General features: G+C 26.6%; 1 protein-coding gene across 1 annotated transcript; it reads right to left on the minus strand.

Annotated features, from left to right (window-relative positions):
• Nucleotides 1–1,902: 1,902 nt before the first annotated feature.
• Nucleotides 1,903–16,446, minus strand: LOC113559652 (the record flags this gene model as incomplete). Its single annotated transcript, XM_026965407.1, has 14 exons — nt 1,903–2,316; nt 2,399–2,737; nt 2,808–2,976; nt 3,040–3,314; nt 3,380–3,557; nt 4,183–4,493; nt 4,582–4,747; nt 4,906–4,996; nt 5,869–6,010; nt 6,470–6,726; nt 6,788–6,904; nt 7,862–7,981; nt 8,084–8,149; nt 16,413–16,446. Coding segments are annotated over 14 exons (2,679 nt in total), but the record flags the coding sequence as incomplete, so codon positions are not given.
• Nucleotides 16,447–16,715: the final 269 nt, after the last annotated feature.

The following is a 16,715-nucleotide window of genomic DNA, read 5'->3' on the forward strand; positions in this document are numbered from 1 at the left end:
AGCAAATACCCAAATACTACTAAAAGAATTATTGCTTTAGAAGTATGTGATGTATTGATAACTCAAGCAAAAGATCGTTTTAGTTTTAATGAACATCTAACTATAGCTTTGCTTTTTCAAAATGAATATTATCCAAAATTTAACAACAAATTCCAAATTGACTATTTCCAAAAAACTATAAATTGCTATCCTTTCATTACAAAATAACGTTTAAGAACTAAGCTTGAAGTTATTTATAGCCGTGATGATTTTCATTTATTAAAAGGAATTATTCCTACAATTAACTATATCATATCCAATAATATGAACGATTTATTTAAGGAAGTACTAAAATAACTTAAATTATTAGTCGTCATTCCGATGATATCGTTGAAAGCTGAACGTGGATTTTCAATGTTAAAAATAATAAAGATTAAGGACTTGTTTGCGAAGTATCATGGACGAAAACAGACTAAATGCTTTGTCTATTCTTAGTATGAAATGATTGCAGAAGATATAGACTTCAATAAAAAGGTCGTCGAACATTTTTTATCTACGAAAAACAGGCACATGAATTTTATTCATAAAACAACTCCATAAATTAGTTGTTTTTAAATTATATATTAATATACTATAATGATTTAATGAATAAAATAATAATAATGGTAATATGTGTATTGTATTTAATTTTATTATTTTCATAATATTTAATTTGACAATTTGTTATATCTATGACCAAGAGCATTAATGTATTATATTTGAAGTCGTACCCCCATCACCAGTACCCACGAGCCGCCACTGATAATATTTACAGATTTACAAAACACAAATAATTATGTATTTGTATGTTTATATTAGAGTAATATGACTATAACTATATTTTTCTAGTTTATATGAATTACTCAAAAGTTTTATCATCAGAATGGTTGCAAATATAATAATGTGCTAAGACACTGATTGTTAAGAATGGATTTAACTGCCTTATACAATCATAATATTATAAACATACAATAAAAGTTAAATTTGAAATGTATGCAAAATGAGTATTAATAGCTTTTATATAAATTTTGTATGTATGACTATATCTAACAACTAAACTATTTATGTTATAGACAAGTTCAGAAAATACTAATGTAGAAAACTTAAAATATTTTTACATATAATTTTGAATTTTTAAAACATAGTAAATCTATATAAATTATATTTTAGTAAATTATTATCTTCAACATGCTAGTTAATATAGAATTTTATATGAAAAATAAACAATAAATACTAAGTGAAAACTTGAAATACAATTTCACTTACGTATCAATTTAAAGTATTATTACCAAAAAAGAGTTAGGTTATTTATTTTCAGATTGCTTGAAAAGTTTTATTTTGTATTTAAGCAAGGCACATAGTCGGTTATTGAAATTGAATTAAAAATTTTATAAAAAAAAGTTAATTAAATTTAATAATAAAACCATATATAAATTAAAGACAATTGATTTCAGTTTTAAGAATGATATACTGTGTGAATTTTTTTTTTTTTATAAAAAGTATATAGAATACTTAAGTTTCTTAAAATGTTCTATAAATCTAATTTATTTAGAATTAAATTAAAATTAATTTTATTATTACTAAACAATGAATGAAAAAATTTACAGATTCAAATTATAGTTTTATATTATTTACAAAATGAAAAAAATTATTACAATTATAAATCTATTAAATGTATAATAACATTTATGCTTAATGATGAGTTTTATTATACATATAGAAAAACATAATACATGTACATTATAAGTTATAACTAATAGTTTAAATTGTTATTAATATCTTCAACCTTAAATTACGAACAAAAATTTGTCATGTTCACAAAAATAGAATAATAATATGAAAGGTTTTTAATGTAAAGAAACAAATGAATACTAAACATTTAATTCAAAGATAATTAAACTGTTCACTCAAATAAACTCTAACTGTTCTTGAAAAGGGAACCTTTATTACCCTAGTTTTAGCATCTGGCATCATTGTATCTAACAGTTTCTCTAGATCAGTAACTGAAAGTAAGTTAATTTCATCTAATTTGTCTTTATTCTTGTCATTTTCGGGAGCAGACTCTTCTTCTGGTCGCTGTCTGGGTTTTCTTGTCCTTAGTATAGGTATGTGGTTGGTCTTTTCGTTGGTATGGGATATTACTAAATTACAAGCAATACTATGCTGGTTTTGTTGATATTGAGTTATGAATAAGTCAGTAGCAAAGAGCAATTCACGAGTCAATCCCCAAACCAAGTGTGTTAATGTCTTGGAGAGTTTCTCGAGGCAGTCAATCAAGTGGCAGTTGGTAATTGCAGACTAAAAAATAAAGACAACCATAGTTTTAAATATAAATAAATAGATTGTATAAAATAATTTAACGCATATTAAGTATACATACTTTGCTCATATAAGTAGGAATAATCAGTAAAGCTTTAATGCCAACACATTTTTCCAACTCATCTTCAACACAATTACTGAATTCTATGTTTACCAATTCCAGAATAGTAAGCTTTTCAAGACCCCTTATAGCAGTAAAAACGTCTTGTACATAACTTTCCCATTTACCGTAACAATTTTCCAGTCTCAACGATTTCAAATTGACAAATCTTTTTAGTGACACAGCAAAATCTTTTGATAAGACATCGCAATCACCAATTTCCAAAAACTCTATGTTATCAGTAATAGTATCCAAACTCTGACAGATGTCTTTTGGAAATGAATTTATAGAGGTTAATGACTAAATAGTAAAAACATAATAAATATTTTAACTGTTTTTCCATAAATATTAAGTTATTTAATAAACTTACAAATTTATTTAAATTTATTAAATTTTCAAATGATGGCAATGACGTTAATTTGATTCCAGTTAAACCTTTTAGTCTTAACTCAGTGAGGTTTGTCATTTGGCCTAAATAATTTAAGTTTAGGGCCATAAGATCATGGGGATTTTTTGTCTCTTTTGTTACATTTGGATTTCTAAAAATAAAATCAATTATTAAAATAATTTTTAAAAAAAACTGGATATTTTTTTTTTATTACTTTATTGAAGTTGCATTAAGTACTTCAAGTTGAGGTAATGAGTGAATAATATCTTCAACTACATGGGTAGGACATTTATACAATTCAATGAATTTTAAATTCTGTGCTCTTTTAATTGCTTTGGAAAAATGCAACCAAAAATTTTTGAATTCATCATTTTGTACAGGTATTGACATTCGTCTAGTATCTAACGTATCAGTTCTTTGTTGATCAATCGAGTCTACAAACCTTTCCCAGTCATAGACCATAGCATTTTTTAAACGACAATTTTGCCACTAAAAATAATTGAATAAATTAGCAAACATATATTGTAAAAAATTTAAAGTTTATAGATACTTACTAATAACTTGTTCATTGCAATTATATTCCAGGCGGTACATACTCTAGAAGCGGATACAAGCTCACGTGTATTTAAATATTTAAAAACGTGTCCCAATGCTTTAACCATGTAGTTTAATGTTTGCATAGATGCGAAAGTAGTTGACATTTCTTTAAATGAACCATTCATTTCAGAATTCCTGTAAAATTTGAAAAAAAAATTCATTATATAATGATTTTATTCATCTAATTCTATAAAAGCATTCTTAAATATTTAATTATTTATTTATTAAACGTAATAGTATAAAATACAAAACATTGTGAACATTACATAAATAACTGGTTTAGCCCCCCAAATAGAAACGATGGATTCTCGTTCGCTAATCTTACGTGATATAGGACTATTTGAAAATAGTTTATAGAACAAAAAGGAATATGAAAAGGAAAGATACAGTGAGAATTAAAAGTTGGGATCCTAAAATTGATCCTTTTTTAAAAGAACTGGCTAGTCGATTCGACCACCAATGGGCTTTTCCAATAATGATATATCAACTCTCCTGGCAGCCAGTGTGGTCAAGCCCAGGCGGAAAAGTACTAGGTTGTAGTCATGAGAAGTACAATCAATTGATAACCGGAAAGATATACACTTCAGAAACTTGCGTTGGACTCTTTCAAGTTGATAGCTATCATTCATAGTTGTTGGACACCAGATTACAGCCCTATACTCTAAGCCAGAGTGCATGGTAATTATGTTCCAACGTTACTGTATGCCTGGTCCATTATTACATTCCCACAAAGGATAGAGAAAATTAAATATTAACTTACTCTTCTAAATTTTTGGGCTCTTGAATAACAATAGTCATTAAACTAGATCCTCGTTTTTGTTTCATTTCATAAACATACTGTTCATAAAAACTACCATCGACCATTTTAGTTTTGGATACATTTCCATCTCTATATTCATCAATTTTATAATGTGGTTCTTCAATTTTAGAAATTGGCGTGCTTGGTGCTTGATGAACTTGTCTTGTACGAATCAGTTCAACGAGTGGTTTTTCCGATTCAGTAGCACCAACAACCAAAGTATGAGATGATTGTACATCAGTATCTCTTTCTTTCAATATAATTCCACAGTGCTAAGTAAAAAAATATTAATAAAAAAATAGAATAAACAGTTTTATAGATTAAAAAAAATTAATAATGAAAATTAAAATGATCACTTACTAAACATATATAACTAACAGTTTTTAAATGAACATTTACTTCGACACAGTCTGTATGATAATGTACTTGACAACGAGTACAAATTAAAGAGCAAGGCACATCAATATAAGGGCACCGCTTACCACAACGAGTCTGCATCATGATTTTCCAATCTGATGTTGGCAACCTATTTTTATCATTCACGTATAATATATTTTGATTGAAAAAGAATTATGTAGAAGCAAGCATAAGGATTACAACCCATTAATTTTGTATTATAATTATGAAGCCAAATAATAAACTAATAAGCAAAAACTGTTTAAGCAAAAAAAAATAATATGTTACCCGTTTTTCATGAAATCAACGATCTCAAGTTTAGGATACATTTTTTTCAACGCAATAGATTGAATATCTCGGAGAATTTTTTCTGAATTCCCTATGTAATAATGTAAAACATTAATTCTGTATTCAAATAGTACAATAAAATATATAACTGTAATTTTTCAGATTATTAACCAAATAAATATATACAGAGTTACACTGAATTTAAAATTATCATATTTAAATGCAATTTTAAATATATGGAATAGTATTTAATTTAAATATATATATTTCATAGATTCTGTACACAATTTCGAATTTCACAATGAGATGCATTATTTAAGAAAGGTGCATACTCTAATTTATCAACAATTCTGTGTATTAACATATATTTTTCAAAATAGGTTATTTATTTAAAATTAATATAAATTAAATTTACAAACAAATTTTAATATTATAATTGGTATACTAAACTATAATCAATTCCTTATTTAGGGGGCATCACATTATGGGTATAGATAAACAATACTAATGACATTTTATAACTCATTGTTTTGATATGAATTTGACTTACTCAAGACCGTAGCCAGAAAAAAATATGGTGGGAGGTTTAGAGTATAAATATGTTATATTATACAAGTTTTAAATATAATAGGCATTTAAAGCTATTCAATCTTATCTCAAGAAAAAATTTCTGAGGAGGTCTGAACCCTGAAACCCTCCCCTTAGCTACGCCCTTAGACTTACTAGTTGCATACTCGTATGATTGCAAGATATGGGAAATAAGTATTTACTTGTCAATGCTACTAGAGAGTAAAATTAAAACTAAAATATTAATTAAGTGGTAAATTATTATATAAATTGTTAGGTCTTTATTATTTTATATTAGAACATAACAACATTATTACCTGTATTAAATGTTTGTGGTAGTTTACATTTAAAGAAGTTTAAATGATTAGCTAAATAATAAAATATATTTATATTTACCTTTTTTGGATCTTGATCTTAAGGAAGTTTTCGAATTTTTTTTCGTTTTACTAGCAGACTTTTTGTTTTTAAAATCAAATGATGGGCGCTGTGTAGGTGTTTTAGATTTTTTAGATTGAACAGCGCCAACAGAAGTGTTTTCCTAAAAATTATAAAGATAATGCAAATGGTCGGTTTTTTTAACATTTATATGTATAAAATATAAAGAGTATATGCATAAAGAGTCATATGTTTGTGTGCATAATTGAATGATCCATTGTAAAAAAATCACATTGGCTTCCATACTCGAACATTCCAAACTTAATAAAACCAAGGAATAAGAATTAAAAAATTTTATACAAATTGAAAGTAGTACTGTGAGGGAGGTCAAATAGCTCCTCTCTAAATTGTCTTGCATTACACAAACTTAGAAATTATCTTATCATTGTTTTGTACACTCCTTTTTGACAGTACTCAATTAATATTAAAACATGGATTCAATTAGTATTATACCTAAAATTTCACTGAACTTATTGGTATATACCCTAAAAAAATCTGTGATTTAATTTGTCATAAAAGGTTATACTGGGACTAGGTTCATATAAAGCTTTGTTTTTATTACCTTAAATGATATGAAACGTGCATCTCTGATCAGTTCTTTTGATCTATCATTGACACCAATTGGTTTTCTAACAAAAGTAAAACAATCTATAGTTAAAACACTTTTATCAGATAAAATATTCAATAGTTCCTGAATTTCTCGTAATGATCGTAATTTTTGGTTATTTGGAGAATGATAGTATACATCAGCTTTTTTATGTGCCCCATTAAGAGCAGCAGATTCGCCTGATGTTCTGTAAACTAATTCTCGTTTCCATCCTGAAAAATATTTATCACAGATAATCCACCAAAATAAATTATAAATAATTAATTTACGTACCATGCTCAAATGGGATTTTGAAAATAGCATCACTGATATCAGATATATTTTTTCTGACTGTCCTATGACGCATTCTAGTGTAAGAAGAAGTTAAGTTGAATGTAGGAGTGGTAAGTTCTAAAACATTAAAAATCAATTAACATGATACAAAACTAATATAATATAATATAATATCAAAACTGTTTCGTTATAATATTTATAATTAAATTCTATGTTTATTCATATTTAGAAAACCTTTAACACAGTATGAAACATATACCAAACATGAAATATAATAGGTACTCTTTATTAGTAAGTAATAATGGTAATTAATAAAAATTTGTGTAAAAATCTTAAAACAATTACTTCTATAGAATGTAATATTAAAAAAAAATAATTTATTATTTGACATTTGGATATAAAATAAAGTATAAATAATTCTTATAAATACTTTTTTTAAAACATAGAAATTTAAAATTATATTCTGTAAAAGTAACTTAAATGTGACAATATCTTTAATTAAATTAGCCTTTTTCATTATTTTAAATTCAACATACCTAATTTCAAAAACAATAGTCATCAAAATGTAAAAAATTCAAAGAATTTGAACATAATTTTAAAAATATTTAGACACTTATTGAGCTATTTACAAGCATTAAAATATTTAAATTATTTTTCTATAAAAGTTGATTATTCACTGGGTCTAAATTCTTAGAAATTAATACAGGGCCTAAGATAAGTTATTCTTTTAAACATTGTACAATTATTATGCACAATTTTTCTTATATGCATTTAAAGCTCAAATAATTACAAAATTTGTCAACATTATAAAAATTTACCAACTGCAACTATTTTATAACAAAAATTTTTAAAATCTTCAATTTGTATAGCTAAAGTATGAAAATTAAATACAATATTCATTATAGTTAGTTTGAACTTGAATTAAAAAATTCTTAACAATATTTAAGTACAATTATTTTTTATAAATATATTTGTAAATTAAATTTGGACAAAAATTATATATATACATATTTTATTCATGTTATAAAACAAAAGAAAATAAACAGGTTTACAAATATAATTTTTCTAACTTACTATTTGATTTAGATTGTTTCTTTTTATTAACATGATTTTTATGAACATTGGATGGACTATCAGTTGGCTCTTCTACTTCCATAGGCTCACCTGTTTCTTTACTAAGTTCCATTTTTAATACTAAATACAACCATATAAATTTTTTTTATACAATTTGTAATAACATTGAATTTTCAGTTAAATATAAAAGCTGTATGAACATATAATGATTAAAAAACTTACATTTTTTCTTATTTTTAAATATTATCAATACTTTATCATCGATATCAAATCCAATAAAATGTTCTTCTAGGTTTAAAAGATAATTGATTTTCTAAAAATAAACAAATTAAACAATTTTTTAACCGATCATAAAATATACAATTAACACAACAAGAAATTATTTTTTCATTTATTATCTAACCTAATCTAAACTAAATTGTATTATTTAAATAAAATTGTGTTTTTACAAAAATTAAGCAAATTATACTAATTTTAATAGTAAGGAATGTTCATTGTAATTCTATTATATATTTGTTTTATTATATTAACATTATTTAATAGGATTAGTGAATTTTAAATTGAATGTTATTTAAAAAAAAATTATCTGCACTAAAACAATACATACTAAATTTGTAATATTTCATTTTTGTAGGTCAGTTCATAATTGTTACCTTAACGGAAAGTGTTTTACATAAAATAAAATATGTATTTATTAACTTACCATTATGTTACTCATTTTTTAAATTATTATTAATTATATCTATTAAAATAATTAAAAAACGCCGATATAATAACTTAAAATGTTTAATAACTAAAATTAACATTAAAAATCCTTCATTGTACAGTTGATACTAACATAGAAAGATGACATCTCACGCTAAATGCAATTGATTATGCTAATAGTGATAAATTAAATACTAGTATTATTTTAATATCAAATATTTCTTTCTTATAAATTATTATTATATTATTTGCGTACTAGTCAGATGTATAATTGTAAAATGTATAAGTTAATATAATATAATAATAACAATATATAAAAATACTTTTATTTTAACTGTTTTTTTTTATAAGAATGGAGAACATTTTCTAAAAATGTAGTTAAAATAATTCATTCTAAAACAATAAAATCAAATGCCTTGTCGTAATTCTATTTTTATTATTTGTTATTATGTTTTTACCGATCAAATATATATATTACGACGCCGCAACCTATAATATGGTTTGCCAAACGAAATTATTATATTGACACGTTCAGATGACACACTTAGGTAAGTACCTATATAATATTATATTACACACACATGCAATCAGACTTATATTTAATAAGAATAAGAATTTTTTCAATGTTAAAAATAATTTTAAGAGCATTTAAAAAAAAAAATTGTTTGATATGTGAGTGCATTATTTAATGGTATTATTAAAGGTATTTTTTTTGTTTTTTAGAACATTTAAATCCGTTTCCTAACAGTTATTACATTCGTCGTCGCCCGTCGGCTATTGGTGTATCAATATTATAATAATTAATACATAATATAATCACTGCATGATGCTTAAAGACATTTATAGTATATACTATTATATATGAGGAGTTTATAATAGTTACAAAATGTACCTACAATATTCATGTTCGCTAAATTTTCTGAAAAAACGTATACCTAGCTTAATCAAAAAAAGATGTTTCTCCGTATAGATATTTTATCCTATTTAAATAGCTATGGAAGATTATTTCCCGGTGTTTTGCTTAAAAAGACAATATTTTGTCTTGGTTTTAAGGAAATTTTGGTTGGAGATTGTACAGTATGAAGTTAACTAACAGCATTATACACGAAAAACCCTAATAACAGTGTACGGTGTAATATAATTATATATTTATTTATTATAGTTATCGATGAAGTCTGAGAATATATAATATACTTATCAAAGGAGATAGTACGTTTTGAAACTAGATTTAGGTGATTTTCTATGGCATTTTAAATTTCTATTCTACTGGCGTAGTAACACAAATTATATCTCTTCTTCTTTTCCTACAATATTTATAATCCATTATTTAATAATTGTGTATATTAAATTGCTTAAACTAAATTTATTTAAAATGGCCTTAATGACTAACTACTGTACATAATTATTATTATTTGTGTGTGTGTATGTGTGCATTCTACATAGTGTTATGTTAATTAATTTACTTAATCCCCTATTTTAACCCCTTACAGCCTTTTTTAAAATTAATAAGTAGCCTATGTCTTTTACTCCTTTCTCAGTGTCTAAACTATCTATGTACCAAATTTCTTTTAAATCAGTTCTTTAGTTTCGGAGCCTATATTCAATACAAACAAACAATAAATTCTTTCCTCTATATAATATTAGTATTGATAATAATTGTGTACAATTAATTATTATTGTGTAAAAAGAGAATAAAAATAAATAAATAACTCAACGGACATATAGATTCGTCCTAATAAAAAACTTAATAGGTAATAACAGTTTAACACGATATAACAAAAGGTATACCTATGTATAAAAAACAAACATAACCCAATTATTGTACAACCTTGAACAACCGCCCACCGACCTAATGACGTGCTAATATTTGGTAATACAAAAATTGTAAATAACTGATTATTTGCCTTTTGTGAGGGGGGCTAGGGTAAAGTTACGCCAGACCACTCATGGTTTTGTTTTATAAATAACTCGTAAAAAAATATCGTGCGAATTCCAAAATTATGGCATACTAATTAGTGACATAGTTTTTTTTTAAAAAAACTCAACGAAGGGTGGCAGAGTAATGTACGTGGTTTTACATTATTTCTCGTTTTTGACATAGATTTTTTTTCAATATTATTTTTTATTTATATTTATATTGTACACATTTTTAATTGATTTAAACTAATTATTTTAACTAATAGTAATATACAATATTTTATAACATTTTTAAAAAAATTTACTTTTTTTATATTTAATTTTTACGTTTTAATTGTTTACATTATATACACTTAACACTTAGGTCTATAACTATATACATTATGTATACAATAGCAAAAAGTGTCCGCGTTCTGCAATCTAAAATTTAACCTGACCGTACAACTGTACAATGTACAAAGTGTCCGCGTTATGCTGTTTAAACAATGGACCGTACAAACTGACCGTTTACCATTCTAGAGTTGGTCGTGCGGATCGGGCGGGAGTTCTATACGGTTTCTATTCGGGTAAACACAATGGTAAACTCTTCATACGTAAATACACGTGTACCTATCACTCGAACCAATAACCGTTTGGTAGACGGGACGGCCGCCTCCCATAAGCCCCCAAAGTGTAGGGCGCTAGATGGGTTAAAATGCCACACACACATATAGCGCGAAAGTCCGCAACGGCGCTCTGGCATTCAGGGCTCTAAATCAATGTCAAGCATTGTCGTATAAATACTATAAAATTGAAATGTTTTCCTTAAATTTGGCTGATAAAACAATTTATTTAAATAATAATAGGTAACAAACAGATAATATTTTCTACTTTAAAAAAAAATATTATTATTATTTTGTCAAAAATATTTCAATTATGTTTTTGAATAAAATGTATTGAGCTGCGTTCAATGGTTGTAAAAAAAAGGTCTTTATTTGGCTCAAACTATATATATATATAAATAAAAACTCTCCTACTCATCCCCGTACTAAGATATCTTATTAAGTAATAATATTTAAGTAATGAGTTAAAGATATCAAATTAAACATAATATGTTAATACGCTTTTACGCAAATATAATATTAATCTCAAATTATCAAATTATTACAATTAACAACTTAGGTATTCTTAAATTAACTCGCCATTCACCATTATCTTATTCTCTACCTTATTTTATTTTAACTAATTACAATAATAACAACAGTTAAAATAAATTATAATAATAAACTTATAATCATACTTAATATTTTTTAATTATTAATTATTATACACCGAGACCTATACACATAATCTATGACTATGAACACCGATCTTAGGAATTAATGACATTTATTGGTCAGAGAAGAAAATATCAATTAAAACACGTTATATGAATAACATTTCGTTACATGACTTGTAATTTTTTGTCTTTGATAACATTTCTCGGTCAATGCAGTTTTTTCCCAATCCAATTAATAACTACATTCGTCATATACAATTTAAGTATAATATATAAGTACATAACATCGTGAGAATAGGTACTTATACTTATTCAATGGCGCACAACACATTACTTATTTGTAAAGCACCGATTTCTACGTAATTACGTAATTGCATTTTTTTTTTTCGTATATTTGATTTTTGTCAGTAATTTTTACGAATCATAATAGTTTGAAGTTACTGGGCCACATATTATTATTTCTACACTTTTATATTAACATATTATTTATCTGTTAGGCCAAAAGAACCGTAATAGTCACCTTAATACCTTATAGCTCTCATATAACCCAAAAGGGATTGTTTTTAGTTATTATTTATATATTAAATATACCTAGCCTTTTTATATTCGCTGTTGGGTGAAAGGGACCACAAATTATTTACTATTATATTATACTATATTTATTTTTACCAAATTTCTACTGCGTTACCATTTTATTAGAGTTACCTTGTCATTTAGTATTAAGTCTTACACATATATACACACCACCCACACACTAGCACTCTCAGTATTGGCTAGGCGACCCTGTCCACCTCCTGTCGAGTGCTATATACATACCTATACACACACAAAGTTACACAGGTCGGTCGGTAGGTTAACCGGTCGCGCGTATTTATTCCATCGATTTTACATCGATTCCGCCGGCTACTGTTTATCCCTCCCTTGTAATTTGTAAATGTATTTTAAAAAATACAGTCCAACATAATATACTATATAATATATATATTAATAAATAATAATAATAATAATAATTAAAAACTATAATGTATAGTCTAATTAATACGTGTGTTTGCGCCGCCGCCGCCGATAGTACCGTTATATCGGACTAATTAAAAGGTAGGCCTAATTCACGGGCTTCACCAGCCAACCACACACACACACACACACACGCACATTAATTGTTATTTTTATTTATATTATTACTTTATTAGTATTATATTTTTGTGAATTATTGTATTATTTAATAATGTAGATTACAGCGACGCACTATCAGCCGCCGCCAATTCACTGGTGCGCGGATTATTAGCACGGCTACCGTAATTCGTTAATCGCTTTTTCATATCGTACGCTTTCGCATCTCGTTTCGAAATTAATAATAAAGTGAAGTGGTTAATCGCCAGGCGCGAATTGCCAGTGTTTTTTTTTTTTATTATATTTTGAGTAGGCGTGAATCGCCACATTTTTTATTATATTTATTTTAGTGTTTTGTAAGTGAGTGTAATTATTATATAGCTGTATAGGTGCACCGACAAATTGTGAGTTTTATATTATTATTTATTTATATTTTATATAAATAATGGGTTGTATAATTGGTTGTGACCAATCGGCATTAAGTCGACAATTATATTATACATTATTATTTTATACTTAGCTGTATAATATTATTATATTTTTACTGGTTGTGCCGAACCGGCAACCTTATATCATATTTTTATATATTTTTATTTTTATTACCCATATCACATACAAAAAAAATATTATTCCTATAGATTTTACTGACTTTCAAACGCTTTATATAATTATTTTTTAATATGTAAATACATAATATTATCATGCGCGGAACCTGGTACAACTTGTCTTACTGTTGAAAAACCAGTGAATAATTGTTTTTCTCCCAAATGTATTTATTTTAAGTACCTACTGCTTTATAATAAATTCGATAGGTACGAAGGCAATGGTTACCTAATACCGATAGGCGATAGGTACCTAATATCTATAATTTAATATTGCAGTTGTAGGTGGACAGAAAAAAAGTTAATAATATGGAAATTATAATCTATTAATCCAAGAAAAAATAAAAACATTATTTTTTTTTTATGGACTTAATTTTTAACTATATTATTGTTTGTTATTCAAAATTAATTTAAGCTGTTCGTCATAACGTATACGGTTTATTAAAAAATATATAGAAACATAAATTAATATAAAAACATTTTAAATATTTTGTTACGTTATATTAAATAATTACGCTGATAATTGGTCTTCGCTCAGAATCGTTTTTCATCGTATACATTGATTTATAATTGAATTCAAATAATACTACTCATTGGCGGCTCGTGTATTGTGTAGTATGTGTGCATAAGTACACGTATGAAAATAATATAATATTTTGATTGGGTTGTTTCGAAGACAAAATGGCCGGAGGTAGTCTGCGCCAGACCGGTATCGGTATATTGTATATTTGTATAGTAGTGCCATTTCTACAGTGTGAAAAATAAAACGGTCACTACACGCAGCCCGCGTATAATGGAATATTGACGTGCCCATTCGTTTCTATGCACTTAAGAGGACGCCAAACCCGCTGTGTTGTCTCTGCCTTCTTAACATCATACATCATAACAAATTGTTGTACAGTGGAATACATTTTGTGATGTTAGTTTTAATATTAGAGTAAATATACTTATTATCAAATTTAAAGGTAAGAATATTTTCTATATAATGACACTTGCTTTTAATGATATTATTATTTTAAAGTGAGTTACAGCTATGTAAAATATTACAACTTTAAAATGTTCATAACTCACTTTAAAATTATAATATCAATAAAAATCATATGCCATTGTCTAGATAATATTCTTGCCTTTAAATTTGATAATAGATAAATGTGCTCTAATATTAAAGCTAACATCACAAAATGTATTCTGTTGAACGAAAAGTTGTTATGATGTACGTTAGTAAGACAGAGATAACACATACAGGTATGGCGTACTCTTAATAAAAGCCAGTGGTGGCGTGCACTTTTTTCCTTTCAAGCAACTACCTTAAGTACCCACCCACGATTTCATAACGGACAATAAACCTAGTTCAAATTTAAATTTAATATCATATCATATACTAATAACAAAACAGCGTCAATATGGAGCGCAATTAGGTATACGTTAGACACCGATTATGATAACGTTAATTGCGAATTCCTATTGAATTTATGAAGTTGAAATACAATTTAATAGAAATGAATCTATTATATAAAAATAAATAAATAATATAGATTTTTTAAGAAATATTAAAATTAAATTAATAATATAATAATAATGTAAACGATTATAATATATGTACAATATTAATATAATACACGAACAAAATTTTCATTTTTCATTAAACAGAATGTTTGTAGATTAATTTTATTTTTAAGGCTCACCTGTAATTTATAACAGATTTTGGTCCCGTGACTGTCTGTTATATACAGGTTTCACTGTAATAACAATAATAATAATAATAATATAATTCTTATAGATATTAACCATCACGTCGCCATAACGTTATAAAGTATTAAACTGTTGCATAAGACCGCCGAAATTCATTCTGTAGATACAGGCGTTGAGGCATCAATATTTAATTACATATTATTATTATTATTATTATTATTAATATTGTTATTATTTAATAATATTATATATCAATAAAGTATAGTACAATAATATTAACTTACCGAGTTGGCTTTCTCCCTGTACACCAAACACTGTGCACTGTAATACTGTGAGCGAGGACGAAAAAAAAACAAAATTCCTTGTAGTAAGTGTGCACGGTCGTGTGTATAGGGGTGGGAGTAGGTAAGGTTTCTGGCAGTTCACAATGTAGTAGGTAGTGGTGGTGATGTACTCGGCACTATTCGCCGTGTTCAATATAATATATATATATAATAAAAAATCTATTATATATATCAGCTATAGAAATCACGGGACGATCTTCTCCACGACAATACGTGGTCGTTTGAGGTGGCTAACTGCGTTTCGTTCGGTACAGTGCTTCTCAAAATGGGCTTTTTATTATGTACAATCGTGGTCAGTCAGCACTTCAAAATTCGGCATGAAGGTCACCCAGACGTCATTTATATGGTATAAATTCATTTTCTATCCGTTCGGCTGGATCCGCACGTGTCGGTGTTATTACTATACCATACTACCTATACCTACCATACTATTAATTCACGCATTCATATTTTGTTATAAAAATTATTAATTATCATTCAGCGAGTATAAAATCTATACATGTATATTATAGCTTATAGGCCGGGGGTTTTATTATACCCGTTATACCTGTAGTAACTGTACGATATGCCGTTTTTATTGTACGCAACTATGTCTACACTGACTGAACTATATGCACACGAAATATTAATTAATAACCACAGAACAACGACTATTATAAGTACTCATTTCGTAAATTGAATAATTCATACATTTGCGTTTAAATATTATGTGGTTGTGCCAGTGATCCAAGAATACATCGATTTTTTTAAATGTTTTGGCCAGCCCTTCACTCTATACGACCGATTTCAAAATACCTTTCAGGTGACACTGCGACATGCGGAGACTTCCTTCGGCTATCTTTTTTTCTCTTTAGGCATATAACAATGTTACGTATTTCTTACGTATTGCTGCGCATTACAAATACGTTTCGAGTTAATAATACGTGTTTTTACAATACGGCTCGTCCTTTTCAACAGTTATGAAGATTTTTTACTAGGGGTTTCCAATTTCTGCGTCTGACAATGGGAGATGGTAAACTGCGACAAAACTACACCTTTTTTAAAAGTCGATATGTAAACTATGTCAATAAATAAAATTAAAATTATACAAACTGCGACAATTTATTTTATATATATATAGATACTATATGTACAATGTACATAACCGATTAGATAACACATATACGTTAATCATTTAATTAATTTTTTATGTTATAGTATTGGTAAGGCGGTGTAAACTATAGATT

This window comes from Rhopalosiphum maidis, chromosome 4 (assembly GCF_003676215.2).
Source record: "Rhopalosiphum maidis isolate BTI-1 chromosome 4, ASM367621v3, whole genome shotgun sequence".
Lineage (NCBI taxonomy): Eukaryota > Metazoa > Arthropoda > Insecta > Hemiptera > Aphididae > Rhopalosiphum > Rhopalosiphum maidis.